General features: G+C 52.0%; 1 protein-coding gene across 1 annotated transcript; it reads left to right on the top strand.

The window, feature by feature from the left end:
• Window positions 1–1,811: 1,811 nt before the first annotated feature.
• On the top strand, window positions 1,812–16,765 carry COCSUDRAFT_63462 (hypothetical protein; the record flags this gene model as incomplete). Its single annotated transcript, XM_005647572.1, has 29 exons — window positions 1,812–1,861; window positions 2,319–2,517; window positions 2,746–2,871; window positions 2,993–3,106; window positions 3,319–3,431; window positions 3,555–3,744; window positions 4,092–4,317; window positions 4,720–4,902; window positions 5,546–5,700; window positions 5,992–6,060; window positions 6,186–6,244; window positions 7,055–7,183; window positions 7,803–7,943; window positions 8,290–8,477; window positions 8,937–9,079; window positions 9,339–9,470; window positions 9,934–10,020; window positions 10,479–10,590; window positions 11,056–11,183; window positions 11,543–11,698; window positions 12,348–12,538; window positions 12,949–13,126; window positions 13,429–13,535; window positions 13,718–13,842; window positions 14,128–14,264; window positions 14,845–14,961; window positions 15,454–15,619; window positions 16,006–16,169; window positions 16,550–16,765. 29 exons carry the CDS (start codon window positions 1,812–1,814, stop codon window positions 16,763–16,765), a joined length of 4,101 nt encoding a protein of 1,366 aa, XP_005647629.1.
• Between the last annotated feature and the right edge of the window lie 238 nt (window positions 16,766–17,003).

Raw genomic sequence — 17,003 nt, 5'->3', positions numbered from 1 at the left:
CTTCTCTGACCATCTCTCCCGCCTCTCTCTATTCTTAGATCTATTTTCGTCTCGGTGCCGCTTCTTGGCCAAGAGCGTAGCGCTCTTCTCAGCAGCACTGCAGCAGCCAAGCTCAGACAACCTGGCCTCCGTGAAGATGACGTGCATCACGAAAGGACGAAATCGCAGTGTCACTTCGTGCTCTATGGACATTGACATAAGTGCATCCTCACCTGGGCTCAGGGCCTGAATTGGACTGCCCGTCTGTCTTCTGCCCCCCCTCGGGAGAACTGATAATGGAAGAAGATGTAAAGGAGCGGTGCCCGGCATGGATTGCGCTGGGTGTGTGGAGATCACGGACTGTGTCGCCAAGAGTGCAAGCTCCTGATGTTGAGGGCTCACCAGATGTCCTTGTGCTTGCCCTGCTGCTCTGTGACAATGATGGGCACTCAAGAGCAAACCAACGAATCCTGAACAAATCCACATATTTATGTCATCGAGAGGGAAATGTATCTCTATTGGACGGGAGACTTGCATTTTATTGTCTCCAGATCGTTCAGTAGCAGCCAGTACAATACGAATCCATCACAATACGTTCATCGTGAAGCAGATGCACAAAAAAATATTGTAATATGTATAGAATTGATAAGTTTCGTGCCTGGAAAGGACAGTTCTTTGCAACGCAGTCCTGCCGGCCATTGAGAAAACCCACTTTCGATCCTGGCACCAATCAAGGACACTTCTGGCGCTTTATCTGCTTTTGCATGCTCAATATATCAGTATATGGTGTTTACGACTGCCAAAACAATTTGTTCAGACTATTTTCTCAAAGTTGGCTTGGGACAGCAGTTCCCCTCGTCTAGAAAGTGCAGAAAGCTACGCTCAACATGCACGACCGTTTCACGAAAGCTGGATCAATTTCGAAAGTGTGTCACTCCATGTGCTACGAACAATACCTTCAGTGTTATATTTTGTGCTGTGCTGACAGTGACGATATGACACGGGCCGGTGAAAACGTAAATTGGCACCACGGCAGGGTTGCGTCACATTGGACTTACTAGGCAGGTCGAGTGCAGAAGATCAACAAACTAAAAATCAGCATGACACCAAATAATTTTATTTTTAGACATTAAAACTAAATTCGCTCTTCTTGAACGGAAGATCGGATCGAAGAGGGCTCCCAAAACGGACATATCGAGAGGATGAGTGAAATGCTTGTTCACGTTTCTTGGCGAGATCAGGTGACTCAGATCTCACTGTATGCAGCTATATTTACCCTACAATCTGGTCCTGTTCCTATATCCTTGCAAATCAACTCAAGGACTACTCAAATTTACATAGAGGAGACTGATCGCCCATCCTGCAGGAGGTCACTGCTGATGCAAGGCAGGGACGAGATTTGATGACAGTACAAGTCCACCGCAAAAATAGGTCTGCTGGGAGGTGATTTTGTAATGCATCAGAATCTTGAGGATGTGGGCTATAACAGAGCCCTCCTCAAACATTGTGTCCCACAGGAATGCCGCATCGGCCCTTGCTGACAAGGGTGCGGATGATCTCTGGTCAGCTACTATGGAAGCTTTGCCTGCAGAGGTTGAGCAGAAGTTTGTAAATCTAGAACGACGAGGCAGGAGCTGCCAGGTGAGATAACTGGCCCACCACCCTTTAAGTGGGCAGATTCAATCTATTGCATAGTTTCATTGGACCGATCTGCCCAGCAGGTTGGTGCGTATATGCGCAATGCAGCTGTGCAGAGCGGGGGTGGGCCCCCGATTGAAAGCAGTACCCAGTATACACTGCCAAACAGTCTCAGCAAGGAGGAGAAGGCAAGAATGTTCAGCTCGGTTGACATGACCTCCTTTTTATTAAGGGCGGTGCCCAGGTCAGCCTCTTCTGCCAGCCTGCCCTCATCCACAACATTTCAGCAGCTCAATATCTCCTTTAATGAATGCATGTGTCTGGTAGCTAGCATGACATGGCTTAAGGTAATCCACCTAGATATGCCTGTTGTTGTTGTTGTTGTTGTTGTTGTTGTTGTTGTTGTTGTTGTTGTTGTTGTTGTTGTTGTTGTTGTTGTTGTTGTTGTTGTTGTTGTTGTTGTTGTTGTTGTTGTTGTTGTTGTTGTTGTTGCTGTTGTTGCACGCTTTTCCTGCCAAAAGGCAAGGTACATCCTGCAGACAAGCTGCACTTTGAAGGCTGCACAATCCTACCCCTTGTTGGGCTCGCCAGATCCAAGCAAGACCCAATCAACCGTGGGCACCCCTCGGTATTTATCCGCCCTCCGCCAGCCGAGGCTATGCCTATTGCCATGGTCTGATGGACAGCCTGCACCTGTGCAGGGCAGAGCTGGTGCTGCTCCAAAATACCTTGATAGACATCAGCGAGGATGAGCTGGCAGCCCTGGGCGATGAGGACAGTGCTCCCACAGCGCCAGGCACCAGGAAAGACACATCACTGACTGAGCTGCAGTCGTTTGTGGATCTGGTGTACACCCATGGCCGCTCTGTGACAAGCCTGCAGTGGCTGCCGCACCGCAAGGTGCCCACATTTGCTTCTCCCTATGCTGGCCTAGATCCACTTCATATGCTCACATGTCAGGCATTACATTTGTAGGTCTTCGTATCCTATTTACATTTCTGACAAGATCTTCTGAGAAGGAATGTGGGCCTGCAGGGAGCCATAGCAATGGCATGCACTGACCCCCAAGGGGAGGGCATGGGAGCCCATCACGGAGTTCTGATCTGGACATTTGCTGATTTAATACAGCCGGAGTGCATCCTGGATGCTCCTGTTGAAGTGGGCACCTTTGAAATCAACCCGGGCATGCCCCACATTGTGGCTGGCGGCTGCTCCACTGGGCAGATCATCCTTTGGGACACCTCAGCCCACGATGTATGGCTCTTCACTGATATTAGACACTTAACCCACAGAGATTGCATCATGTGCATCAGATTTGGGGAGCGAAGGTCACGATCATGCATGTCTGACAATGTGAGACTGTGTTGCATGGCAGGAGCACATAGCAGCGACACGGGGAGAGAAGCCTTCGGCGACAGAGGGCAAGAAATCTCCACCTCAAATTGCTCATCAGCACCTGTCCTGCGTGGACCACTCTCACAGGGGCCCGGTACAGGCGCTGCAATGGCTTCCGGGGACCAACATCACAAAGGACGGGGCATGCCTACCAACAGTAAGAGATGATCGCACCCTTAACCCCCCTGTGTTTCATTCGTTCAGGGGCACTCAGTTATGAAACATACATTCTGTGCAGAGCAGTGCATCACCACTTCATGTAACGGTAAAGCAGGCTGCTAACGTATTTAGGTGTGTTGGTGACAGGGGGAGGAAAGGAGCCGGCCTGGGAATGACTCTGCCTTCTTTGCATCCACAGCCGCTGACGGCCGGGTGCTGTTCTGGGATATGCGCGTGTGGCGATTCAGAAAGGCCAAGAAGTGCGCGCCGGCACCCGCAAGCATGAACACTATCAACATGACTCAATCCACCTGTTTAACTGTCAGCACTGTAGGAAACGAGGCTTGCGCAAAGTTCTCATTCTGCGGGCATGATGTTTTCAGGGAGCAGGATGCATCAGAGGTGGTGTGGAAGCCAGTTTATGCGGTTCCACTGAAGGCTTTCGGCGGCAACGATGTGCCCTGCTGCTGCCTCAGCTTTGCTGGTACACCCCACAGCGGCCGGCCCATGCTCATAGGCTTGCAGGATGGAGACATTGTATCCGAGAGCTTCTCCCGCAACGATACTTCCCAGGTAATTCCTCAAGCCCAACTCTGCCTGTCTTATTCACCAGGCTGTGGATTTTTCCCCACAAGAGCATGGGAGTGGGGTCATGCCTTGGCAAGAGAATTCGGTTCACAATTAGCTTGATGCAGAGTCCTGTCTAGCACTTCAAGAGGTGTCGGCAAAAGTGGCAGCCTTGTTAGGTCCTGGATGATGATGTCAGACAAGACTTGGAGTCTCTTGGTTTCTCTCTGCCTTGGTGGAAAGCCCAGGATAGAGAAGGATGGAAGGCTGTCATTTTAAACGCTGCTGCCACTCAGTTGATCCTCGTGGATTGGTAAGAATAACAATAACAAACCAGATGCATCTCCTTGCAGGCAGCAGATGGGGGTGAGGCAGAAAAGGCGGCGGCTGGAAGAAATCCAGCGCACAGCAGCGGAGTGACGGCACTGGCGGTGTCGCCGTTCATCGACAACCTGATCCTGAGCGTGGGCGGCTGGGATTGGGCCTTGTGGCAGGCTGACAGGCTGGAGGCGCCGCTCATGCGCTGCGCAAGCGCGCCCTGTGCCTACACCTGCATTGCCTGGAGCCCCACCCGGCCAGGTGTGACTTTTCGTATTTATTCACAATCAAATCTTTCTTTTTATTGTAAAATATTTATTCAACATTTCAAGACTTTAAACTTCAAAAGGTCCTTCACCTTGACTTGCCTTGCAGACTGGTGCTGGTGCTTTCTGCCCTGACAAGAACGAAAAAGCACGTGCATGCTGTCAGTTTGCCCGCTGTAAAGTTTTGCTAAGTTGTGCAGAAAGCCCTGAGGATGGACATCACCTGAATGGGCACTAGTAGACTCCTCAAGCGAACTACTCGTGGGTAGATAATGGGCCATACTTAGTACGGAGCAGTAGTTTGAGGGGATTACGGGGAGATGGTGCACTTTAAGGGAGTCTGGTGTCAAGTCAGAGCTTGTCGATATGATTTGGTATCATACATGATGTGCTGCAGGTGTGCTGTTTGCCGGCCGCGCGGATGGTCTAGTGGAGGCGTGGGATCTGCTGGAATGCAGCCACAAGCCGGTGCTGGTTTCCGCGGCGTCCACCGCAGCCGTCACCAGCCTCTGCTTCAGCCCAGATGCCCCCGTCGCTGCCACCGCCAAGCGGACCTCCACCCAACAGTTGCTGGCTATCGGTCAGCGGCCTGACTTACTTACTCGTGAATGACTCACTTCTGCTGCATTGGAACCTGACAGCTGCTTGCTGCAGTTTCTAGTAGCCAGCATGTGCCACTTAATTGCCAGTTCCTCCCGGGATGAAGCTTGGCGGCGTAAGAAATGAGTGCAAACAGAGCATCATGCTGCATTATTTCTTCGCTTGAAGTGTTATTCTGTCCAAAGCTTGATGTAGCATCATGCTACATCATGCTGGCCATGACCATGATGGCATGCCCATTATAACAGGTCATCGCCACCTGGAAGCTTGCTGGCATTCCACCAGTCCACCGGGGTTCCCTCCCCGGTGATAAAGGACATATTTTCAGGCAGACTTTCATAAGTACAGATCTGTATCTAATCGACGGCGCATACGGGGCCATAGCTCTCAGACTGTGTCCGTTCTAATTTACCGCCCTCTGACAGAGTGTCTGAAAGTGGCAACTGCTGACATGTGGCATTGTACAGCCTGACTGTGCATGGCTTGCCACTGCAACGAGTCTGGCATCACCGGCTCTCGGGGTGGTGGGCCACATCCAACGCGCTGCAACTTTACTACCACCTGTGAAAGGAATTGCCTAAAAAATGATTTTCGGACAGTCCATTCCAAGTCACCATGCGCAGGCGATGCAGCGGGCCTGCTGCATGTGATGGAGGTACCGCGCAGCCTCCGCAGGCGCATGCACAGCGAGGCCAAGGCGCTGACTGGACTCCTGCAGCGCGAACTGCAGCGCCTGATCTGGCTGGCTGCCTCAGCCGCCCCCGGCGCTCCCATGAAGGTCCGCTCTTTCTCCGCACATTTTCTGGTGCTTTTCTTTACTGTTGTTTTACTTGTTGCAGCATCCGCATGTGTCGTGTGCTCTGTTACCAATAGACCAATGAGATGGTTCTGAGCACCGTGCCCATGGCTGATTGGGTCTTGCTTGGATCTGGCGAGTCCATCAAGGGGTAGCCTTTAACTGCAACTTGTCTGCAGGACGCACCTTGCCTCTTGGCAGTAAAAGCGTGTAATAATGATATTATTATTAATGAGATGGGCAGGGGATCTATGGGGGGTGCTGCTTGTGCAGGGACCATCGCAGGTGGAATCAGACAGCCATGGACAGCAGGGAGCAACAGCAACGCCGACACTTGCAGAGGTGTGTCTCCGGGGTGTTGCACAATTCTTTGCGGCCATGCCCTCTTTTACTCCAAGAGTGGCAGGCAATGAGGTTACAGAAAGCCACCGCAGAAGCAAAATCAAAGACACGAGACGTCTGCACAGGAGGATGAGCGGATCCAGGAGCTGGAGTATCGGAAGATGGAGGCCGTTTACCGGATTGAGTGGGGTCTGCAGGCTGCCTCATGATGCTGTTACACAGATGGCATGTGGGACATTGTATTTATGGGCGCTTCAGTATCTGGAATCAGTTCCTGTGTTCAATAGTTCAAGTTGGGAAGGAACGCCAGAATCATGATTTTTTGTTGATTGCCAATGGCTGGAATCGACTGTAAAGATCAAACTTTCAGGTCAACAAGAGACCTTTGGAGACTTTCATAATATGCATTGATGGTTCCTGGTTGGCATGCTCCTCACGTGTCCTGGGTCAGCGTCGTTGGATGTACCCTTGGACTCAACCTTGGACAGATCCACATCGACAACACATCCGCCCTGCTCCAGACAGACTCCCTGCGAGAAGGATATCCGCATAGCTTGATTTGCTTTGTACATCGTAAAATTGTTGGGTATTTGTCAGAGCAATTGTGTACGACGAGTCGTCTGCGCCACACTTACGCATTCCAGAGCAAAGAAGAGCTAGCTTCATTGTGATTAGTTGAACAATAGTGATTAGAGTAGTGGCGAGAAAATGATGCAGTCAAGATCGAGCAAGGGTCCACTCTGAGTCCGAAAATCACTGCGTGACGTGCATATGCGGCCAAACACAAGCTTGCGCTCCGACAAGGCAGCAGATCATGGCACTCTTCACAACCTTCAAAGCCAAGGCATATCGACTTTGGAGAAATCTGCCACTGTTGCCACTGTAAGTCGCTTTTTAGACGTTCACATCCCATCTGCAGCGAACCTTGCCAAGCAAGTCTGGAGTCTTCTCAAAGACTTGTTTTCTGAGATCATGCCATATACTATCTGTGCAGGACAGCGTTGGGTCTGCTGCTAGGCTTCTCGATCTATGCAAGCCTGCAGGGAGCCAGCAGCGGCACTTCCACTGAATATGCTGCACCTGAAATCGCCCGCTCACACACCAGTGCCAACGGGCAAGCCAGGTGAACCCCGCGCCTCTCAGAATCCTCATTTGATGTCTTCTACGCTGTGCATCTTTCCGCAGCAGCTCAATGAATATCACACAGGAATTCGACTTGGTGATACCTGCCATGGTTGCCCTCAAAGAGAAGCTGAGAGTATCTCGCATCATAGAGAAACTAGTTAGTGCGGTGGAACAATGGACCTGTTGTGGGTACACTACTGGTGTTCCTTTAGTCCCGACATCCACTCAAGCATTGCTGGGAAGGAGGTGATCAGCAATGATGTAGGCGAGAAGCTGAAGGGGTTGTCCGACTGCTTGTCAACAGCATCAGGGGTTGGCTTACAGACCCACCTTGTCTCAGTACGGGAATCAACACTGGGAAATTCCTAGCTACTCGCTGTGGGTGCCGGCGACAGAAGGGTCAGGGAGAAGGGGCAGGCCTGTAAAATCCTGGAATGATTGTGGTAGGGGTGTCCTGGGTTCCATTGGATCCACATACCATTGGTGGAGAAAGTGCCGAACCAGAGAAGGCTGGAGAGGAGTTGTTGAGAGGTTGCTGCAACGCACCTAGCCCTGAAGGCTGGAACAAGCGTGTAATACTAGTAAAGCGGCTGTGATCCTTGATGGGGTATTTGCAGGTCCCCAAGGGCAGCCATTGCACAGGCAGCCGTGGCCAATGCAAGCTGCTCGCTGCAGAATGCCACCTACGCAGGCCGCGTGCTGAAAGTTGGCGGTGCCAACATCAAGCCGTCCTCGGAAGCCTGCTGGAAAGCTTGCAAGTGCGCCCAATCCTTCATCTTGCCTGACATCCTCGGCCCTTGATATGTTCCCTTCATCATTGTCCCACTGTGCTGCGGTGTTTCCAGCACGATCATCTTGTTGGTGATGCAATATATGTCTACTTCCATGTCATGCTGGGCGCTGCCACTGAGAGTTAGAGGCAGCAATCGTATCAGTCCCGGCCTGGCTGATTTATTGACTGTTATCTTTCAAAGATGATGGTATGCCTTCCTTCAGCAATAATACATGTGAGCCTAAGTTATGAGTGTGTTTGGATTGACATGCACACAGGGGTGCGATAGATTACTGCAGTCTGAGCTTGCAAGTGTGTGCCTGTGTTGTCAGGCACACGGAGAGGTGCAATGCGTGGACGTGGTGTGCGGACGAGTCAGGCTGCATGGATGAAAATGGGCGCCTGATCCCCTTCAAGGGGTGTCAACTCAAGGACGAGCCCATGCAAGCTTGGGGCCTGCCCAGTCAGCGACAAGTGGCCTCCCACAAAATTGCCAACTACTTCTCCGGCTACATGCGGCGTGCGTGCCTCCATCAAACCAATCAGAGTTCCACCTGAGCTGTCATCTGGAAGCATGCATGACGCACCAATGCTGTGCCCAACTCGGCTTTTGTCGCGGGAGTGGATCTGATGAAGTATCATGCTAAAGTCAGCAGGACCTGTAGGGATGTTGATGCAGGAGCTCAAGTAATTTGTGGTCGCAGGGACAGACACTGCCAGCCATTGAATTGTCTCACTGATACTGACCCCTGGACGAGGGGTTTTACATGTTGGTGATGCATGCCTGTTGTCACAGCAGAGCAGCCCTTATACCTCGCTTGGCGCACGCACAGCTTTGACAGCCTTGCACCCATCCCGGATCCAATCAGGAATTCGCCTTCAGGAAGTGTGTTTGCTGCCTTGAAAGTCTTGCATCCTCCCTGCTTGAATCAGAGACTAACCTGAGGCAGTGATAGACTCATACGTGTTGTCTGTGCAGATCGCAAGCCGGACCAGCGCACCTTCATCCGTCTGCACTCTGCGCCGCTGACAACACTCATGGTGGCCACCTACGTGCCGCCCAGCTCGTGCACGGCTGACAAGGGGGACTTCTTCACGCTGCTGGGAATCATGAACAAGCAGGTATGCACACATTTGCAGCTCAATCTTTTCCATGGAAGCACCCAGGCTGATGGAACCTCAAAAGAGTCGTCCTTACGTGGCACCTGTGATCTTGATTAGCATGCTATTGGCTGTGTTGCTGCAACACGGCAGAGACAGCAGCACTTTGACCTGCCCCTAAGTCTTTCCGAGCAATTGAACCCCTTCCGGAAACTTCCTGAATCGCTCATTTGTCACGGGACTGATCGGAAAGAATGCAAGTTGTCAATTTTCCATGCAGGACTATGCGCGCTGGCATTCCTGCGAGTTTGTGCTGGGCGCCAAAACGTTCGACCCCTCCCTTCGTCCCCCCGGCGACCCCCAGGCATGCTTCAAACCCTGCCAACAACCCCTGTTCCCTACCACTCAAGGGGTATCAATGTTTGTGGTATATACTTTAACACCACCTGGCCACCCAGGGGCTTTAGACTGCTTACTCTGCGTCATTGGCATTGTATCATTCCCAGTACAGTGTCATGCTCAGAGGGCCCCCTGTTTGCAGTTGGTCAGATACACAGCAGCCTGTTTTCAGTGATACACATTGTTAATATTATTACACGCTTTTCCTACCAAAAGCAAGGTGCGTCTGCAGACGAGCTGCAGTAAAGGCTGCCAAAATCCTACCCCTCGATGGACTCGCCAGATCCAAGCAAGACCCAATCAACCGTGGGCACGGTGCTCAGTATTTATACCGCCCCCCGCCAGCCGGGGCCGTGATACACAGTAGCGAGCCACATCTTTGGCAATCAGCAAGCTTGACCAACTGCCCCTGACCACAACCTCGGCGTTTCTGTCTGTTGATCTGGCTTCAAGATATCTATGACATTCTGCAACAGGAGGGGACGTGGAACAAGGTGGGTATGCTGCGCAAGCTGCTGGAGGATACCCCTCCGCACCGCGCAGAGTGGATCCTCTTCATGCAGGTGCCACATCATCCAAACTCACATCATCCAAACTCACCCCTCACGTTAAAAGTCTAGTCGGTTTGTGACATCGTTTGTAGCTTAATGTTGAGGGAACATGGATTTAGGGGTTGGGTTTAGGGAAGGGGCCATTACAGTGATACTTTCATAATGCAAAAATATTATGGGGATCTCACGGTATGGTGACTGGTTTGAAAGCCTTATGACCCATTCAGGGGATGTATTTGGGAGTGGTTGGACTTTGACAGGGGAGCATACACAGCACGAGTTCCCTTTTCAAAAGCTCCTGTCCCCCATCACTGCGTGTTGACTTTTGACCACCTGTGAGGACATTTTATCTTTGGGCAGCATCCCTGGAAGAATTGTCTGGGCACCTGAGCCGTGCTGCTTGGTTTTGTGAGAATCCATCCGCCTTTTGTTACTTACGCTCCTAAATTTTTGTCACACTGTGCTTGCAGCCGGATGCCATCATCGATGACACCTCCTTCACGTTCCCATTTGAGTCGTACCGGGACAAGGACTTCATCCTTCTGGGCAACGCCACACAGCTGCGCAACGGAGAGTTCCGCGGTGTGTGCTGCCCTCTTGCATTATTATTTATATCTCATGTATTAAGCAGCAGTGTCGCTACCGGCATATGACATGCTATGAAGCGTACCCCGCTGATATGTTGCTGATGGTAAATTACGAGGCGGGTTCCGCATAGATGCCTGCCTGCCTTGCTACATGTCTGCTGACAGCCAAACCTGGTTGGAAGCATCAGAGAATGGGCATTTGCATGTCTGCTGACAGCCAAACGTGGTTGCAAGCATCATAGAGTGAGCAATGCATGTCCGCTGTGAGTGTGTTGGCGGGCGCCGGGGGCGCCAAAGGGCGGCCACAAGAGGCCAACCCAAAAGGGCGAGTTTTGGGGCCGAGGAAGGGAGCAGCCTTGGGGCGGGTGCGCAAGCATCTTGCATCTGACAATCAACATTGTTGGATGCACCTCCCTGAGGCCGAGCATGGTGTCTGTGCTTGGGCGTATGGCTTGAGTAGCTTCTGTGGAACGCGGTGGCCCGGCAGCGGCCGACCTGGGAGTATTTGTGCTGCGCAACAGCCGCTGGAGCCGCCGGCTGCTCGACCTACTTGCCAACGAAGCCAAGACCTACACCCCCACCAGCCGGGTGCGTACTTTTGCGCACTCTCCTCCTTTGAACACGAATCACCAACAACATGGATATGTATTTCTGCATGCGTGGTCAGACACGCCTCCGATTTTCCACCGTGGCGTTCTGGCAAGATTGCATATGCATGCGCCTGGTGACAAGGCCGTCTTCTCTCAAAGTTGCTCAAGAGATGCTTTCCTCTCTTGAAAGCTACAGCTCTTCTGTGCATGGCCGTGAAAGGACATGCCGAAGGTTAGGCACATCTGTCACATGAATGGGAGAAGCACTGCTACATGCAGCGTGCCGCTGGAGTGAGACCGCAAACCCTTGGTTCCATTGACAATCATTGAGAACATGTGAATGTTGCCGCACTGCAGTCGCTGCGCGAGGACGTGAAGCTTGACCCGGTAGCGGCTGCGTTGGCTCGGCTCATAGTGCGCATGCCGGAGCGACTGCTGCCCAAGATGCACTTCGAGGGCGACTTCTGCATCGGCTGCGACTGGCGCCGCATCAACCTCACCGAATCCTCCAAGGTGCTGTGCCTCCTGTCTGGGTGCCCTGACCTCTTTTCATGCTTTTACATGCTGCCTTCCAAGAATGCAGACCATGGGATGCTGCTGTTAAAGGTGTCAGTCAAGTCACCAAACGGGGCATGCCCCTCTTGAGGACCCTCAGGTCAGCTCAGCTGACGCTTAAAGTGCATGGCAGGTCTTTTCAGTAAGCTCTGATTGGCTTAGAAGCCTTTGCTATCTCGAAGCTCTGCTTCTTCCACTAGTACGTCAGCCATTTCAGAGAGCACTGCCCATCATGGACTGGTGGGTAAGCAGTATATCTTAGCGTTTAGGTTCATATTTTTGAGGACTAAATAAAAGCATGTGTACAAAAGAGTAAACACGTGACCTGGAAGAGCAGCGTTGGAGAGTGATGAGTAGCCTGACCTCGCCTCGCCATCACAGCTAGGCATCTGGTCGCTGGTGGAGCTGTAGAGAAATCTGATTACACACACATGCAAGAAGAATGATATACAAATAACCTGGCTCAGTCTGAGAGTGCACACCCAAATCGGAGTAAAGTCGGCAAGGAACAAGTTTGGGAGAGAAAGTCCAACCTGTGAACAAGCACATGAATTGCGGTTGGCTCCAGACCAAATGCCAAACGCCAAATGCCACAATGTGTGCACAGGTGGAGACGACGAAGGAGTGGGGAGAGGAGAACAAGCGGTGGAACCTGTTCATAACGCGTTTCTACGACTGTGAATTCTGCGACGCGGGCCGCGGCAAGGAGCCCTTGGCAAAATGCCACAAGAGCTACCTCGAACACTACGATTTTGCCTACTGCCGATTCCACAGGCGAGCCTGCAGTGCTATTTCTAAGTCACTTCTCCTGCTAGATTCATTGCACCTCAGTGTCTGCCTATATCCCTTTCCCAGGGGAGAAGAAATGAGAACATTGGACACTCGTTCCAGCCCACAGGGCTAGCTCCGTTGTAGCAACTTCTCAGGAATTTCCCTTGTAGCATTCCCTGTCTAGGCAATTTTCCCAAAATTTGATTTCGTCATTTATGCACTGCAGTCTGCAGCATCTTTAACTTTGTTGCGCAGGTTCCTGTGGTCGCTGTGCATTGTCTTGGCTGCTCTGCATTCCCATGCATGCAGAATTTTGCACCAGACCTCTCATCTTGCCAGCCAAGAACCAGGAGGAACAGATTTTCTTTTCTGAGCAATCTGCTTTGCGCACATGCGGTACAATGTGGACAGAAGAGCCGCGTTGATGTGCTGGCCAGGCTGATAAAGGCGATTCATCGGGAGGAGGAGACAGGGCACCCGCTGAAGATGATGATCAGGGACCTGGGCATCCCCAAGGCCAGCCTCAACGAGTCCTCCTTTGACTGGCCCGTCCGCCACAACACCGTCCTCAAGCACGCCACCCACTTTCACACCCCCTCTGACCACGAGGCAAGCGTCTCCCTTTACAATTTTGATTGTTACACACGTTCGAGTCCTGAGGAGTGATCATCTTAAAGACAATCTTTCTGTAGGCAATCGCCCCTTCTCCACTACCGAGTTCAATATGCTGCTACTGCTGCTATTTGTATGCTGCTTGGACGCTCACCTGAAGCATGCCTGCTCCTGTGCATGCTGCCTGCCGTGTGTTGTGCTCCACGTCTGCTGGCGTATGCTTCACGAGCCAAAGAGCCCACTGAAGTGCCCATTGGAGAGTATGGAAAAGTGTGGATTAGTGGGAGCCTGTGTGCCCTGTGCAGTGCTGGGAGGCCTGCGTCAAGGACGACAAGTGCTCAATGTGGGTCTGGTGCAACTACCGAAACGGCTGCGATGACAACGGCAACTTTGACGGCACCTTTCCGTACAAGTGCGCCCGTCTGCGCACCCGCCATCAAGCCCTTCAGTGCCTGATCTAGACTCACTCTCCACCCTCACTCCAGCGCGGCATCGGTTGCTCGGCTGCCTTTTGATTGTGTTGGATTTGCACTCAATGGTGCATCTCTCCTGGGAAGCTGGTAGTTTTTGGTGACAAGAGGTGGCTGCATACAGGGGCTGCCAGCTGATGTCCCTGGAAAAGGGAATTCCGGTGCAGCAATGGTACCGGGGGCCCCAGTTCTCCTCAGTCATGTCCGGCTTCATCACAGGCAGGGTCACTCCCTACATCCACTTCATTTGTGTGCTCAGAGCATAGATCTTGTTGTTTGAATTGTTCTTTCCATGTGACCTGTGGAGAATAGCCTAGCAGGAGGGTCAAGAACCAAGAACTAGATACCCTGAAAGTAGCGGGTAACCAGTAACGGGACAGTCACAGTTATGCAATCCTGCTATGTATCAGTGCAGCTGCAAAGCACGCAATACATAACACAACAGCAAGCAGCACATAGCAAAACCCACTGAGATGGCAGATGGATGAATGTGCCTGGCACGGTCTTACTATAAGTTTGAATCTGAATGTGCAGACAAGCACCCGGCGCGGAACTGGATGAACAAGCGGCTGGGGCTACCCGGCAGCAGCAAGGAGCGCATCATTGTGCTGACTGGGATCCACCCCATCCCATGCACCACCCCCTTTGGCGACTACTTCATGAGCCTCCAGGTCTGCCACCTGCCTTGTGGCCCCTGTGAGCTTTGACACAAGGGTAGACCATTTTGGGCACCACACATGAGCGTCCAGGTCTGCCACCAGCCTGTGAGCTTAGGCATGAAATGTAGATGACTCTGAATACCAGACTCATCCATGTCAGCACTATGAAGATGCCGCAAACACCATCTTCCTCCAGGAAGTTAGCTGCCTATAAAGGTTGACCTTTTATAAAATCCAAACTTTAGGTACACTGAGCGAGTGTGCTGATCACTAAATGGCTCTGGCTTCTGCGCAGCAAGCTCTGGTGTCCAAAAGAATGGCATGTGTATCATGCATGAGCATGTACCTCTATTGGCATGCTCCAGCCCATATACAAGGATCGGCAATCCGGCATTCACGGCATATATTCTGGATACCTCACATTGCCTGAACAAAGGGCTGCGCTGGTGTCACATCTACGAATATTTTGGATGGCTCAGGTTGGCTGAAAGGAGCTGTATTGTGTCTAGGCAATGTCTAGTAGGCATGCCAAACGCACCATATTCATTGCTCGTTTGTCTGACCACGGAAGCTGCTTTGTTGGTGTGCGCAGCTGCAGAACAAGCAGGATTGGGCGCGTCTGCGTTCGTACGAGGTGCACCAGATGGCGGAGCTGGTCGACTCCCACATGCGCCCAGGGCCCTGGCAGAAGGTCGGCATGATACGCAAGGTGCGCCGTTTCATCTCTTTAATACCCAACATTGACCATCTATACCTTGTCACCAGACTCCCTTCCAGTGCGCCATCTCCCCCGTAATCCTCTTGAACAACTGCGCCATATTAGGTACGACCTGTTTTCCACCCACGTTTCCAGGGATTACCAAAGACTACTAGTACTCCTCGGTACCCCCCGATTTAGCTGTCCTGATCAGAGGTGGCCTTGACAATCAACAAGGGGCTCAGAGCTGCCGAAGCTGGCAAATTTGATTTGGTTCTGCTGTGATTTACTTGTTACTGCAGCCCCTTGCTGCAGATGAGAGATCATGGAAGTATGGCCTCAAAAGGATCAGCCTGATCAAAGCTTTCATTGTTTGATCAACGCAGAAGAGTGAGAACGGCAGCTGCAAACTCGGCCATGGGGCTGTGCTCAGCTTGAGGCGTGTCTGGTGGATGTCTGAGTTACAATGTGACAATTTGTGTTTAAACTTGTGTGTTTGAACAGGCGCTGAACACGATAACGCGCGAGCGTGCGGAGTGGCTCTTGTGGCTGGACATGGACATGGTGCTGGAGAACATCACCTTCAGCCTCCCCCTCGACTCCTACGCCGGCAAGGACTTCATCCTCTGGGGGCAGCCCGAATGGATCATGAAGGGCCACAATGCCAAGGGTGCGCCCGCGAGTGTCACTTCTGCATTCAAGCGTGGGGCTTGGTGCAGATCCAGACATGGACGAGCACTGTGCTGCGGCTTGAAAGGATTGAGTGGCATGTGCTGCCGGTGTGTCAATTGAAATCGGATATTTTGCAAGGAATTTGCTTGTGTGAGCGCTGTGCATAATGGGGCTCATTTTCCTCACCTTGCAGTCTGGTCTGAATACATTTTGAGCGCAACATATTGCTGGTGACACTGGCAGGAATTGGCTTAAAAGATTGGCTCTGGTGTGGCGTATGGGTAAACATTATGTCTGCGCCTCTCACCCCTACTTCACAGAACATGCACACACCTCAAAGTCCCTGCAAATCCTGAAGGCGTGCGTGGCTGCCATCTGGCGCAGGCCTGAACACGGGGTCGGTGCTGATCCGTAACACGGAGTGGTCGCGCACGCTCATCGCTGACATGGCGACCTACGGCAAATACCCAGTGGACTGGAGCAAGGAGGAGATGCTGCGCGCCGCTGTTCCCTCCTATGACATCGGCATGTACGAGCAGAACATGCTCGTCTGGCGACTCATGAATGAGCCCGACATCATGGCCAAGGCGAGTCATCCTTAGTGACCCCATCTTTGTGACTCATCTTCAGGGGGCCCATGAAGATGCACCCCTGACTGTCTACTGTCTAAGTGGTCAGAACACTCAGTGATCTCGCATGAGTGATGCTTAGCTGCTGTGTGTAATTGCACAAAGCACTGCCAGAAAGGCTGCATCTTGCGCCTGTCTGCTGTTGCAAGTTCACATACCGCAGGCCTTAAGGAAAAGTCGTTTTAAATGGCTACCATGCCTGGCAAAATGTTCTGCTTTCCCTCGAGGAGTGTGCAGAAGCGAAAGCCTAATGTTCAAGGGCATCAAACGGGTCATTGAAGCAACGTTGTGCTGCGCAGATGCACTTTGAGCACGGCTTCTGCATCAACTGCTGGTACAAGGACCTGGACTCGCCTCAGGTCAAGCACCCGCCATTCGTGGTGCACTTTGCCGGCTGCCAGATGTGCACGGGGTATCACCCCGAGAAGCTGGGGGAATGCGCCACCGAATTCGTGCGCAGCTACGCGGAAGCTCTCGTGCGCCTGAATGATGAGGTCACCAAGGGGAACCTGTGAGAAGCCGTCAGCTGTCATCCTTTCATGCGCACTGGAGTTTATTTTAAAATTATATCGGCGATGCTGATGTCACAACTGCATGCAACCGTGTCAGAGGCTGCATGCTGCGCAGCTAGAGAGTGTCAGCACTGGGAATGCATTTGCGAATTCACCGGAAGAATCATGAGTGACGAGGTGGCAAGGGCAATAATGTGAAGCGTCGTAATTCTTGTACAACCCAGGCGGCATTATGCGACTG

This window comes from Coccomyxa subellipsoidea, assembly GCF_000258705.1.
Source record: "Coccomyxa subellipsoidea C-169, whole genome shotgun sequence".
NCBI lineage: Eukaryota > Viridiplantae > Chlorophyta > Trebouxiophyceae > Coccomyxaceae > Coccomyxa > Coccomyxa subellipsoidea.
Note: the sequence above shows the minus strand (reverse complement) of the source record. Positions and strands in the feature narration are given on the sequence as shown.